General features: G+C 40.9%; 1 protein-coding gene across 5 annotated transcripts in view; it reads right to left on the reverse strand.

Moving 5' to 3' along the window:
• The window catches only part of STX6 (syntaxin 6), a 53,244-nt gene that overhangs the window by 15,426 nt on the left and 23,303 nt on the right, over positions 1-14,515 (reverse strand). For all 5 annotated transcript variants that reach the window (XR_004817320.2, XM_025429966.3, XM_025429967.3 and 2 more), the window contains exons 3-6: positions 13,252-13,346; positions 5,093-5,155; positions 1,615-1,740; positions 279-385 (exon numbers count right to left, since the gene is read on the reverse strand). Coding sequence is in view for 4 of the 5 variants with exons in the window: in XM_025429966.3 (XP_025285751.1) it covers positions 279-385; positions 1,615-1,740; positions 5,093-5,155; positions 13,252-13,346 (391 nt within the window). In the remaining variant the exon portion in view is untranslated. The remainder of the gene's footprint in view (positions 1-278; positions 386-1,614; positions 1,741-5,092; positions 5,156-13,251; positions 13,347-14,515) is intronic.

A 14,515-nucleotide genomic window follows, 5' to 3' on the forward strand; every position in this document is an offset into this window, starting at 1 on the left:
ACACTCTGAGAATCCGCTTAGAGGAATCTGTATCTGTTTTTGCAGGGGGTAAAATAATCATGATAGTAACTTTTTGCCCAAACCCTGTTGAAAATTTTATCTGATAAATTTGCTTCTTTGCAGAGAGACTAGTCTGTAAGACAGAATAAAGATGCAGCTATAGAAGTGAAACAGCTTTTGGTTTTACTAGCCATGTAACTGTCAGGCTTTTTAGGGGTCCCGTGAGATGGCTTTGCCCCTCAATTTCACTGCAGCGAGAGGGGCGTGTCAATACTCACACTGCCTGTTCCTCCAGCTCCCCTCCGATGCGCTGGGACATGTTCTTCAGCACCCCAATGCTGCCAGAGACCAGCTCCAACTGCTCATCCTGCTGTTCCACGATCAACTGGTGCCAGAGAAATGGGAAATAAGCAATTAAAATCCATCTTACCTGGTTCCAAGCCCAGTACTCTAGCAGCTGCTAGCTTCCTTGCCAACTTGGGACAATTCTCATTCAGAAGCAAAGCCCAGAAATCGAAGGACCAGACCATCGCCTCTGAGAACACGCTGCTCAAAAGGCTGGGTTGTCAAGCTACTGATACTTTCTGCTGATCCAACTTGTGAACAGTCAGCAGGCCTGGAAACCACCAAGAGCGATTTACTCTGGTTGACTCAAGTCCAATGAGGGAACAGAGCAGGGTCAAAAGCACCTGTGCTGTGGCCACTGAGACATGGGATGTTGAGGAAGAGGAAGCCCACCGCCAGGGTCAAGGTCTCAATCCACAACAGACTGCCATGGCCTGACTATAAGAGAGAGGCCAGCAAATCTGTGAATGTGGGAAAACTGCATACAGGAGTCCTTTCCTTCCTCCTCAAGGACAAACTAGAGGAGGCCCTGTGGCAGTAGGCTGCCTCAAGGACAACTACCGAGTGATAAATAATTACTTCTAATTGTGTTGTAGCCTCTTCATTTTTTACATTAAAAAAAAAGTTTGCTTGATTAATAGCAATTTAAGTAGACAAGTAGTTAAACCGGTAGGCCAATGGAAAAAGAACATACAAACCTACATGTATACGTAAAACATAGTATTTAAGAAGCAATAGGTTCAATGGATAGATAATCTTCAAATCCTTAGAAACATTATTATTAGCCTCCTTTTTAAAATATAACATATCTAAAGTAACGATGTAAACATAATCAATCTCATTTTCCTTCTACCCTGTAACCTCCACCAAAGCAATCATTTTTACATATAATAGAACCAACAATAATTTTCAACAAAAAAACAAGGACTCGATCTTTCTGAAAGTGTTTTGTTGAAATGAACAAAAAACTGAGTGGAGGTGGGGGAAGAGGTTGCTGGGGTTTGTGTGTGTGTGTGTTTTTTTTTTTTTTTAAATCAATGGCCTTGTCTGTCAGTTTTGGATGTCTGGTTTGCTTTTCCTAAGAGAGCTAATCAAGCTTGGTTCTCTTGAAAAGGTCGTGCTCTGAAGGAGGTCTTAAAAGCCCTTCGTATACACAATCGTTGCACATGGAGACACAGGCAGCCACAGGACAGGCTCTAGTCCCTGGCTGGCAGAAGAACAGAGGGAGGTGCCCTGACCCCCACCCTCAGCCAGCAGCTTCTCAGGTACCTGTTGCTGTGCCTGCTGCTCCTCAATGAAATGGGAGTTAGCTAGCTGGAGCTCACGATCGAGGCGCCCGTATTTGTCTGTTGTCCCCGTGCTCCAGTTCTGGCCACCGCTGTCCCCTAGCAGTGCCTGTGAGAGCAGAACAGGGTGGGGGGCAGCCGGGTCAGGGGAAACAAGCCATTACTATCTGAAAAGCTCCACCACCGTGACAGAAAGAGTTCACATGTTGCTCACAATGCATTTTTCCACCGGGTCAGCCTTTTGTCCAGTGGTGTAGGTTGGTGCCTGCGTGGCACAATTTCAGGAATGCCAGGAAGGGCACCCGCTGCCTCTAAGCTCTCCCGATGGGACTCAGAAATGGGCTTTGTCCCATGAAAATACAAATAAAGGTCAACTCTAAGTCAACAAACGCCCATCTGTATACTGCTTTACAATCTAAAAGCACTTGGTCTCTTCAGGCCAGCTCTTCCTACCACCATTGGAAGTTCATCAGAGATCCATAGGTTCTAATCTCATTCCACAGGATCTAGAGTCCTTTTTATTCAAGTATGAGCCAAGAAAGTTTTGGGTTTCTTCGGAAGGAGGCAGAGAGAGCTGCCTGGAATGACAAGCTAAATCACAGCCCCTCATGCACAGAAGGCACAAGAACCACCAATGTCTGTTCAATTTTACCCATGAATAGATGCCAGTGCCCTTCAGCTGAACTAAAAGGCTACAGGCTTCCCAAGCAGGAGCTGGCGTGGGGGGGGGGGTGGTTATTTCACAAGCAGGCATGGTCACAAATGAGCGCCTGACCCTGACAGCCCAGGCAAGCACTGGTGCTGAAGTCAGAGCTCTTCGCTAGGGTCAGGTTTCCCAATATGAATTCAAGGAAGTTTGTAGCCAGAACAGGATAAGTCTGGAAAAGGGATAAGTCTGCCCTCCATGAAGAAGCTGGCCAGAAATATGAGAGCTCATTCTCATAGTGGGCTCTGACTGGGAGCCCCACGAGCCTGTCTGACTAGTTGGTCAAAGTTACTGCTCATACTAGCCCTGCACAAAGAACCAAAAGATGCTGTGCTGGCTCAGATCCTTTCCTTGTGGAACTGCCAATCTTTTTACCGGGTATTTTTTATCTCCAGAACTGTTTAAAGCCTGATTACTTGGTTCTCTGTCTGAAAAGGCCTTTGAAAGCCCCTCCAAACAGACACAGACCTCCTCACCTGATTTCGGAGGTGACTGACTTCAAACAGCCACACTTCAGGAATGGGGCTCAGGGAAGCTCAAGACGCAGAGCCTAAGTTCTGAGGGAGTTCTGAGAAGAGGATCAGGACGTCACGAGAGCTGCCAGCAGCCCAAGGCCTCCTCAGTCCAGTCAAGAGGCTGGATGGGGACTGTCTTTGGTATAACGTAGACCCAAGGCCTTTTGTACATGGCTCTACTCAACCTAATCTCAGGGCTGTGAAGTTTAAAAGAGCCTGCTCATTCTAAGGCAAAGACTCTAAGAATCTATGGAGGACACTGAGGCCAAGTGACAGTTTTTTCAAGGTCAGAAAAAGTTTATATATAGCACATCATGAGGCTACCGACAGAGAACTGGAGTCTCCGCCAGCCTTGTATGCTCCTGGGGTCACCATCGGGTCTGTTTTTTTCTGGTCTACACTTAGGTGGACATATGTCATGCCGTTAAGTTAGCTATATGCTTTATTGTGAAGCAGATTCGATTTCATCAGTCTGCCTTCCAGGAATCTACTTTCATGGGAACGAAGATGGAGAGGGCCCAGAGCACCGGAAGACCAGCCTGTGCGCAGGTGCCAGAGCAGGAGGTCCTGGCATGAAGCAGTGAGGCAGGCTGCCTGCTGGAGTGCTTAGAGAAAACTGGCCCTGCCGTTCCCTGAAAATTTGTGACTCTGTGACATTTTACTCAACACCAAAAACAAAATTCCAAGCCATACATGGAAAGGCAATGTCTAAGTACACATTTAAGCGAGTTCCACTTTTACTACTACTATGTAATAGAGTAAAGAATAGTAGTAGAGAATAAAACAATTCAAGTTCAGAGTAATGGAGGCCAAGTGTTCCTTATCTCACTGTCACAACTGCTCTGGGTACGGTCACTCAACTTCTGTAAGCTCCAGTGAGGACAAAAGGGAACTCTACCAGCCATGGCCATGCCCTTATCTTCTTTCAAGGGTTCATGCCAGATGAGCCGGGTTAGCGCCTGGCTTTTCCTAGCATCACTGGCAAGAGGAAGGGAGGGAGACAGGAAGAAGAAACCACAACAATAACTGGAAGAATAAAATGCAGGGAGAGGAAACAGGAAAATTAGGTGAAATGGTATCTGGAGAACCCCTTCCCTTTCTCTGAACTCTTATAATACTTGTTTTCAAATTTAATGGGTCAACAAACACCCACAGGTCTAAAGTAAGGATTTACCAATTCCTAGTTAAAAATGATAAGCTGTTCCTTGAATTAACAGTCTACTAAATGGACTATCGGTAACTTTATAAAGTCTGAAAAGAATTGAAGTTAAATCTAAATTTTAGGTGACTATTATATATTTTTAAAAGGATTTTATCTGTTAGAAAGGAATTTCTATCCAAACTGTCTAATTTTAAAAAGATACTTAAGGGGCACATGGGTGGCTCAGTCAAGTGAATATTTGACTCTTGGTTTTAGCTCAGGTCATGATCTCACAGGTCCTGTAATCAAGTCCTGTGTTAGGTTCTCTGCTCAGCAGGGAGTCTGCTTCAGATTCTCTCCCTCTACTTCTCTCCCCAGTAGCATGTGTACACACGTGCCCCCCTCCCCTGTGAAATAAATAAATCTTTTAAAAAAAGATACTTAAAAATCAAGGACTAGTCTCTTGCAGCTTTTATTTTTGATATGTCATCATGTGTACTTGCATTTCTGAAATCAGGTTTCATAATTTATCTGTAACAACTAATAAAAACTGGACCTCATCTCAAAAAAATACTTACAACAATGAAATATTTGATCTAACACACATGTAAGGTTCCTCTCATATCTTTACATAAAATTTCACCCATTAAATGTCTAGTTAAGTTCTATGGGCAATGTAACAACAGCTGGAGATTTAAAAACAGCCCGACACGACTGCTCCTCACTTTCAAGGAGCTTGGGGTCCAGCAGAGAAAAAAAGAAGAGAGGAAGCAATTATAGCACTTACCAGAGCCTGGCACACAGAATGTGTGCAACACGTGCAGAGTGAATGGCTGTGTATATGGGCTACAGGGATAAGCAGAGGGTGCTATGGGAGCCCTGACCAGAGAAATAGAGGGCGTGAGCAAGGGAGAGACAGAGGACAGGGCTGGGGCAAAGGGATCAGACTTTTGCAACACCTGCCGGCCTCACTCCAGGCTCAGCACATACAGGCCTTCTGCCTGAACACACTATACACAGACGTCAGCATTTTTTAATTCCAAATACCTAACCATGTGATTTTCTTTGATTGATACTGTGCGTTCAGGTGTTTACTCACCTGTCTGTTTTTTCGTTCAGCTAATGCCTGCACAGATGAAGCTGACATCTGATCCTTCATGTCCTAATGAGATGAGTAGAAGACCAAAAAACACATGAAAACAAAATCATGATTAACATTTTACATGCTAGCAAAATACATACATTACTGTGAATTTTTTTTTAAAACAAAGAGACAGCATTCTTTAGCTTGTAAGTCTCAAAAATAAAGCAAATAAAAGACTCCCGTTCCCTTAAAAAGGAGTAACATGGACATTAAATTCAAACAGGAAGAAAGAGGAAGAGAACTGATACTTCCTGGTTACCTACCACAGGCTGGGAACACCATGGTATGGTTACACACATTATTACTGAGTTTTCATAATGACCCTGTGAAGCTGTATTATTTGCATTTTATAGGTAAGAAGACTGAGATCTAAAAAGGCTAAGATCCTTTCTTAAGGTCACACGGTCAGTAAATGGCAATCCTGGGGCACAAACACAGAAGCCTGTGCTCAAGGGCTAGCATCTGCAAACAGAACACATGTGAAAAAAACCACACACTGTAGGATCAAGTATATTTACCATTAAGCACCAGGGAATACTTTCTAGTATTCTATTTTATTTATTTGATTTCTGAATTGGATTCATGTGCAGTATAGACTCTCCTACCTTCCTTTCATAATCTATACCCAATGCAGGGCTCAAACTCACCACCCCAAGATCAAAAGTCACATGTACTACTAACTGAGCCAGCCAGGCACCACCAGTCTAGAGTATTTCTAACACAAGAGTGAATTTCCAGAGCAGCAGCAAAAATAAGTTTATATGGAAAGAAAAACTGACGGACCCATTACTCAACCTAAAGCAAAATACTTTATTAAATACAACCCTTTTTTCTTATATTTAAAACCACAACCCGGGTAGCCCGGGTGGCTCAGTGGTTTAGCACCGACTTCAGCCCAGGGTGTGATCCTGGAGACCCGGGATCGAGTCTCACGTTGGGCTCCCTGCATGGAGCCTGCTTCTTCCTCTGCCTGTGTCTCTGCCTCTCTCTCTCTCTCTCTCCTCTCTGTGTATTCTCATGAATAAATAAATAAAATCTTAAAAAAAAAATTGAAATATTTTTAAGAAAACACAACCCAGTAGACGTTCAAATGATTTGAAATGAATACATGATTACTGTAATACAAATTTTCTTTAAAAAAAAAAAAAGTTGCCAAAATACTTGATACAATTTTCTGTTGGCAAGTAGGCTATTATATAAATGCAAATGTTGAGGTATTCAGCTCCTAGAGGCTTCTTCCAAGACCCATGACATGCGAACAGCAAATCAGACATTCCACAGTTTTCCTAATTCCTACCATGGTATGTCAGAATAATAATCACCTTGCTTCAACTTTCTAAGCACCCATTTTTATGTTTGGCAAATGCTTACTCAAGCCTAATATGCGCCCACCTGGAGCAGAGAGTAATACAGGCAAAGCTCCTGCCCACGTGGAGTGGATACTGCAGTGGAGAAGAGGCAAACAGCAATCCCACAGACACATCTAAGGGTAATCACTGTGTTGGGAAGGAAGGGAACAAAAAGGGCTGGAATTGAATGGGTGATGGACATCACTTCAGAAGGATGGGAGGTAACACTGGAATTGAGATCTAAAGGGTAAGAATGAGCCAACCACCAGAAGAGCTAAAGGCTGAGAATTCTGGGCAAAAGGAACAGAAAATACAAAGGTACCCTTAGCTCTAGAGAAGGCAGGTTAGGGTGGCTGAAGGAGCCAACTGCATGTTCGGGGTCGGGGACAGAAGAGAAGCTTGGTCCCACATGCAGGACCTTCAGGCCACTGAGATTTTATCCTGAGGCAGGTGGGCAAACTTTGTTTGTAAAGGAGTAGACAGTGAACATTCAGACCCTGTCATATGCTCTTTGTTGTGTGTGGGTTTTCTAACTATCCTTTAAAAAACATAAAACCATTCTTACATAGATTGTAGGCCTCTGTGCAAAAGCAATGGGAAGAAGGCCTTAAAAATATTTTAAGCAGGGCCATAGAGTGTTCTGGTTCATGATCTAGATTTTGGTTTTTCTGTAGAAAAAAAGTGTTACTTAGGCAGGGCAAAAGTAAAGAGATCATTTTATTAAAACTTGTCACGATGCAGCAGTGTTGCCCCAGATAAGAAAGGGTGCATCCAGAAGGAGCAAGCTCCTCACAGTTGGGGGCCTTCAGCAAGAGGATACATGAGCCCTTGGTAATGACACAGGGTAGGTAGCACATCTGAGGGGTGCTCCATCTAGGGTGCAGCTGACCCAGAAATTCTAGGATTCTCCACCTATTTCATCTGTTGACAAACCTTAAGAGACAAAAAATAAAAGCCCATCCATAGAAACTGAGAAAAATACACTTAGTAAAAGAAAATATTCACCATAAAAATAAAGACAAGATATTGGTATATTTAAAACAAAGGGAATTCAGTGACAGAAGCCATATTTCTTAAATGTGTGAGATTTACTTGAGTCAGTCACCTGAGATGGGTGTTAAAAATGCAGATCCCTCAGGTACCCGGGTGGCTCAGTTAGTTAACTGTCTGACTCTTGATTTCAGCACAGGTCATGATCTCAGGGCTATGAGGCTGATCCCTGAGTTGGGCTCCACGCTCAGCATGGAGTCTGCTTGAGATTCACTCTCTCCCTCACCTCCACCCCCCCACTTGTGCTTGCATGCTCTCTCAAATAAAATCTTAAAAAAAAAAAAAAAAATGCAGGTCCCTGGACCCCACCCAGACCTACTCAGGCAGACTCTAAGGTACAGCTAACAAGTGCCCAGGTGAGTCTTATGAATTCTGAAGTTTCAGTTGCTCTGGTCTAGATTCTAGAAGCCTTAAAGTGAGACTGTCACCTAATTATTTCCTGGCCTGTGGGCTCCTAATTATCAATTAGAGCTTAAGATGATATTCAGATATTCAAATAATAATAATAGTACAATCCTATATATATTATTAACTATACAGAGCAAATATCTGAAATGTTCATAGATTTGGATAATATATGCTTTAAAAATGCATTTAATATATTTTATAATAGTCTTTTTCAAGACAACGAACATTACTTGCATAATGAAAATATCAACACGTGTATGGAAAAAGTAACTGAAGTTCAATTAAACTTTGAACTTCATCTGTAGGATGTGTTTTTGCTGTTAGAAGTCAGGACAGTGAACAGGGAAATATAGAATGTAAAGGAGCACAAGGAACCTTCTACGGGGTACTAGGAATGTACTGGAATGCTTCTGGGTGCTGTTTCCATGGCTATGATCAGTTTACAAACTCTTAAAGCTGTATACTTGGGATGCGTGCACTTTCCTCTATTGTTATACCTCAATAAAAATGTAAAAAACAACAACAAAACACTACTGTTCTGGAACAATGGCTGGAAGGTAAACTGGACTCTGAAAAAACTTGATGTTTTGTATCAAGAGCCTTGATATTTGTATCAAATATTCATGGCCTTGACCTATCAAGTCCACTACTAGGATTTATTTTAAGAAAAAAAAAAAAAAGAAAAAGAAAACAATATAAAGAGGGCGCCTGGCTGGCTCAGTTGGTAGAGCATGCAACTCTTGATTGTAGGGTTGTGAATTAGAGTCCCACGTTGCATGTGGAGATTACTTAAAAACAAAATCTTAAAAAAAAAATGTTGGGATCCCTGGGTGGCTCAGCGGTTTAGTGCCATCTTCAGCTCAGGGTGTGATCCTGGAGTCCTAGGATTGAGTCCCTCATCGGGCTTCCTGCATGGAGCCTGCTTCTCCCTCCGCCTGTGTCTCTGCCTCTCTCTCTCTCTGTCTGTCTCATGAATAGATAAATAAAATCTTAAAAAAAAAAAAAAGTGTTAATGTAAAGTAAAATATATGCCCCACCAAAAAAAGCAAAGATGTACACTGCAAGGTTATTTATAATATGAAAGAAATATAGAAATAAGCACTATGTCCAAACAAGAGAGTAGTAACTCAGATTAAACCCAGACTAATATGCCATTTCTTTTAAGGGTCTATTTCAGGGTCATACAATGGCTAGAGAAAACATGTAAAACTGTTAACAGTGATTATTTCTAGGGAGTGGGGAATTACAGAATGAGGGAGCATTTTCACCTTTCTCATATGGCAAAATTATTTGCATTTTAAAAACAGGTATGGATTTCCTTTAATTTAAAAAAATAAAAATGCTTATGATTGCTTAACAGTATGATCACTCTAAAAATACAACTATTATGTGTTACGAAAATGAGAAAATATAACAAAGTTCTGTGTTTATTATTTTGAGCTTTGGTTTCTTTTCCTTTTTTTTCCTCTTATGACTTTCTTCTAATTTTCTTTAATGAACATGTATTACTTTAAGGAAATATATATTTTAAAACTTCCAGTTTTTAAAGTTTCTGCTTAATAAAATATGTGTGTGTGTGTGGGCAGGGGGCAGTTAGCCCTGATGGCTGTGACTTCTCCAATTGCTGTGCAGTATTCATCCTGTGTGTGGCCACAGCAGCAGGTAAGGTGCCCAGCTTTCACTTCCACAGGATGGCATTTTTTCTACATAGGTTAAAAGCTGTGAGATACCACACAACAGATTACTTCTTATTAGGGTTTGGAATTTTAAGCTAAGTTACTGACCAGTTTAATAAGGGTATTCTATCATAATCCATCAGGCCAAAACCATAATCAATTATTTTCTCTCTAACACGTGAAGTTTAGAACCGGCAGACAAGAAACACCTAGCACCAATATAATTTGGTTCATCTGCCAAAAGAACAATAAATATCCGTTATTTACACTCTTGTTCTCATTTCAGAGTGTCCTCTGAAATCACTGAATGGGACAACTATATATCCCAGTACTTCCCACTCAGAAGTCTCATGTGCCAATGTCCTCTGTGCTCAGACCGCACACACCTCACCCTTTTTAGTTAATCATATCTGTCTTATGATGAAACATAAACAATTCTTGGGTTGGAACAAGTTTTTTTTCCTCCCCAGGGGGGTGTATAGTTCTCCTTGCCTTTAAAAAGTTAAAGTTAGAGAATGTCTGTGAGGAACATTTAGTTGATAATATGTCAAGCCTAGAGAGGCTAAGTGACTTGCCATGATGAAATTTATTAAGGTCACAGATGAGCCTAGAACTTAGGTTCCCTAGCAGTTCATTCCCTGTGTCCCTCTTGTCATACACTGCAAAACCTTCCTCTACTAGGTTAAAATGAGATCACTTCTGGTACATATTTTCACAACAGAAAAACTGCAAATGTAAATCACTGATGAGTAGGTAACTCCAAAATGTAAAAATGATTACTTCAAAAATATCAAAGGCTGGGATCCCTGGGTGGCGCAGCGGTTTGGCACCTGCCTTTGGCCCAGGGCACGATCCTGGAGACCCGGGATCGAATCCCACGTTGGGCTCCCGGTGCATGGAGTCTGCTTCTCCCTCTGCCTATGTCTCTGCCCCCCACCCCTCTCTCTCTCTGTGTGTGTGACTATCATAAATAAATAAAAATTAAAAAAAATATCAAAGGCTATATTAACACACAAAAAAAAGTATATTTTCCTTTCTTCAGTAAAAACTGCGAGCAAAACTTAGGACAAACCTAGGACAAATGGTACAACCTTAAAAGACATTTGGGGAAACATACATAAACAAGACTCTTGAAACAAGGGAGGCTTCTAAAAGCAAAACCAAGGATCCCTGGGTGGCTCAGCGGTTTAACGCCTGTCTTTGGCCCAGGGCCTGATCCTGGAGTCCCGGGATCGAGTCCCATGTCGGGCTCCTGGCATGGAGCCTGCTTTTCCCTCCTCCTGTGTCTCTGCCTCTCTCTCTCTCTCTCTCTATGTCTATCATGAATAAATAAATAAATAAATCTTTAAAAAAAAATAAAAGCAAAACCAATGAATGTTCATTGAAAAGAAAAACAAGACGTAATTCTTCAGAGAAAACAACCACATACACACAAATGTACAATGTATCGCTGACTCTCCTGCCTAAGAAGGAGAAAGCACAACTGGCATCAATTGTGGATCAAAATGTATTCTTTTTGGAGCAACTAAATGAAAACCTCCTGATAATGGTTAACAATGGTTAATGGTTATGTAAACTCCATAATCTTGTGATACACAAATCCCAAAATCGGAGCTTGGTCTTAAGTCTCCTTTCCCCAATCTGCTCACTTTCTGATCCCACTCTAGCTCCTCCAACTAGAACCCAGAGATCTCTGTATATGAAGGCTGCTTAGCTAACTGCAATAATATTCAATCAACACATGGTGCTTTAAAAAGAAAATCAAGTTAGCATCATTACTACCTCCTTCTCTTTTTACAGAGTTTCAATTAGAATTTATTAAAACAAGATCAGCAAAAGCTCAGTTAGGTACTGTTAACCTATAACCAGCAAACAAGAACAGCTTCCCCCAAAGGGGTCATAATTAAAACAAGAATGATTAAAAACTGTATAATGCTCAGTTGGATTATACAGTTAAGTATGAAAAATATATATATATATAGTTAACTATGATTTAGAAGACTTCAACTCTAAAAGGACTACAACACTATGAAAGATGGACTGGATTTAAAATATTTCTTTCAAAGAATGTACTTGAAAAAACCTTTTCAAGTATTAGAAAATGAACTTTGGTTTCTACTTCTAATTATACCAACTTAACTTATAATACATTTACCTCTGAATTTCAATTTGCAAAGTACTATCTTGCAAAAGGAACAAATACAATGACTGAATTCAGGAATATATGCTTCACTGCAAGGTGCCACTTAAATACCAGCCTCTACATTAGTGTGTTTCGTGGGATGCCTGGGTGGCCCAGTGGTTGAGCATCTGCCTTTGGCTGAGGGTGTGATCCCAGGATCCAGGATAGAGTCCCACATCGGGCCCCCTGTAGGGAGCCTGCTTCTCCCTCTGCCTATGTCTCTGCCTCTTTCTCTCTCTCTCATGAATAAATAAATAAATCTTAAAAAAAAAAAAAGTATCTTTCAGAAAATCTATTACAAAAAATTTAAAAAGCAAACTATATTTATAAAATAATTGGGAATATATCTTATTAGAATAAGGGGCTTTCTTATCAGAATAGCATTCTGAACTGGCAAGCAATTAGGAGTGTCTAACCCAAATGCTCAGTGTATAGAGATGATGTACCTAGGTCCAAAAAGGTTACTGGCCCATTAAAGTGTGGGCTTATTTAACAATAATTTAGATATATGTATATAGAAAGGCAACTAATGAATAAAAGAAGAAACAAGAATTAGTTAAAGTTCAGTGATAACCTACCATTTGAAATAATTTCAAAAGGAAATCACATGACATAAAGTCTTTGGCAAACACATACTAAGGTTCCTGCCTAAGATGACTCCTAAAAAGCCATATGTTAGCGCTGGTATGATCCCAAGTTTCTTTATTCAAGGAAGCTGCTTTCTAGTACATATGTTAAAGACAGCTGGTTCTCTTACATCTAGTTATGCTAATCAAATGGCTTAGCCATATAGTTTCAAAATACAAACATATCTCAAGGAGACGAGATTTGACTTAAATTATATTTTCTCTTAGGTTTTTTTATTTTTTTAAACAATAGGTTATTAGCTCTATAATTTGCAACTAAAGACTTGTTCAGTTGGATTTTACATTCTGATGGATGCTTGCTCTGGACAGCTCCCGAAAGGCTGTCAAGCAGTTGTATATGGAAATGTCAGTAACATGGGTTGCAAAAGTTCCAGAAACAATTCAGATGGTGGAAGAGGCCGCTATCCAAACCCGGTAAGAGTCACTCTTCACAATGTAAAGTGATTACCAATCAATCAAGAAACCAAATGGTTTCTACAATAGTAATTCTTCCTTTTGTCCAAAAATACAGTATACCAAGAAGTAACAAGGCAAAGAGATCACTGGTTTGGAGGAAGGACAGCCAAGGAAAGTAACCTCCCCAAAGCCAGTCATCTACTCTCATTTTTGCTCTAAGAAATAAGCCTGACAATACTAAAAACAAGTTTCTTTATTTGAATCAGAGAAACTGTGAGGGATATTGGCATTTCATTCATACTAAAAAGCAGTTTCAGAGTTAAACCTACTAGTTTACAATTAAGAAAAAGTTCTGAGAAGAGTAGCTATGTCTTGCACAAATAACACATTAGATCATATTTCTTACCCTGACAACCTGCCGAGTACTTGTGATGAAGGTTTTTCTTATACTCAATTCAGTCGCATCGAGGTTGAATTTTCTAGGGTTTGCTTCAACTATGCGTGGGTCAAAAAGTCAAGGGAAAGCAATTTTATCATTAGAAGCCTAACAACAACATCATGTTAAACCACAAAATCTCTCAGAGGCAAGCAACAGTATCCAGCTTAAATGTTTTCTTAAGACATAGTCAACTTGCCACACATCATTCTCAAACCTTCTCCTCCCACCACTATGAGGATCTCTGTGCCTCCAAATGGAGAAGACCCACTGGGTTAGGAAACACAGCCTCTGCTGAGTTCACTAGGAATCCATGGCTGGCTGACTACAGCTGAATTACACTCTCCCAGACACCTGCCAGCATTTGGTAGCTACTCTTTTCTGACTATAGACTACCTTTCCCAGGACAGCTTCGCATGCCTTTTTCATCTGCTATTCCAAACCACTCTACTCATGTCAAGAAGCTAACCCTGCTTATTAATCCAGAGGCTGAGGCTTCTTCTGGCGTACAACACAATGATTCAACAATCTCACACATTATTCAGTGCTCATTATGATAAGGGTACTCTTAATCCCCAAATGTACAAACTGAAGTCATTATTTAAGTAGCTATATCAAGTTTATCTGAGAAGGACAAAATTCAATTTTTCTTTCAACATTCTCCTAATCTCCTCACTCCCAGTCTGGTCCTGCCGCCCCCTGTCAGATACTCGCATGGCTCTCTGGTCTTTTCTCTTATAGTCTGCTAAATATATAGCGTTATTTGATCAATGTCTGTTCCCCTGTCCTTTGAGCTCCTCGCCACTCCCCACCATCTGGTCTGTGAGGGCTGGTATACTGTTTTGCCTTAATCCAATCTCAGGGACACCTGGGTGGCTCAGTGGTTGACTGTCTGCTTTCGGCTTAGATGGTGATCCTGGGGACCTGGGATCGAGTCTTGCATCGGACTCCCATGGGGAGCCTGCATCTCCGTCTGCCTAGGTCTCTGGCTCTCTCTGTGTCACATGAATAAATAAAATCTTAAAAAAAAAAAATCCAATCTCAGTATCTAACAAAATATCTAGCCTGTGGTACACGCAATGATTATTTGCTGAATGAATGATGAATACACAGGCATATCTCATTTTATTGTACTTCGTTTTACTGCGCTTAGCAGACACTGGTTTGTTTTGTTTTGTTTTTTACAAATCGAAGGCTTCTGGCAACCTTGTGTCGAACAAGTCTATCGGTGTCA

Source organism: Canis lupus, chromosome 7, assembly GCF_003254725.2.
Source record: "Canis lupus dingo isolate Sandy chromosome 7, ASM325472v2, whole genome shotgun sequence".
Lineage (NCBI taxonomy): Eukaryota > Metazoa > Chordata > Mammalia > Carnivora > Canidae > Canis > Canis lupus.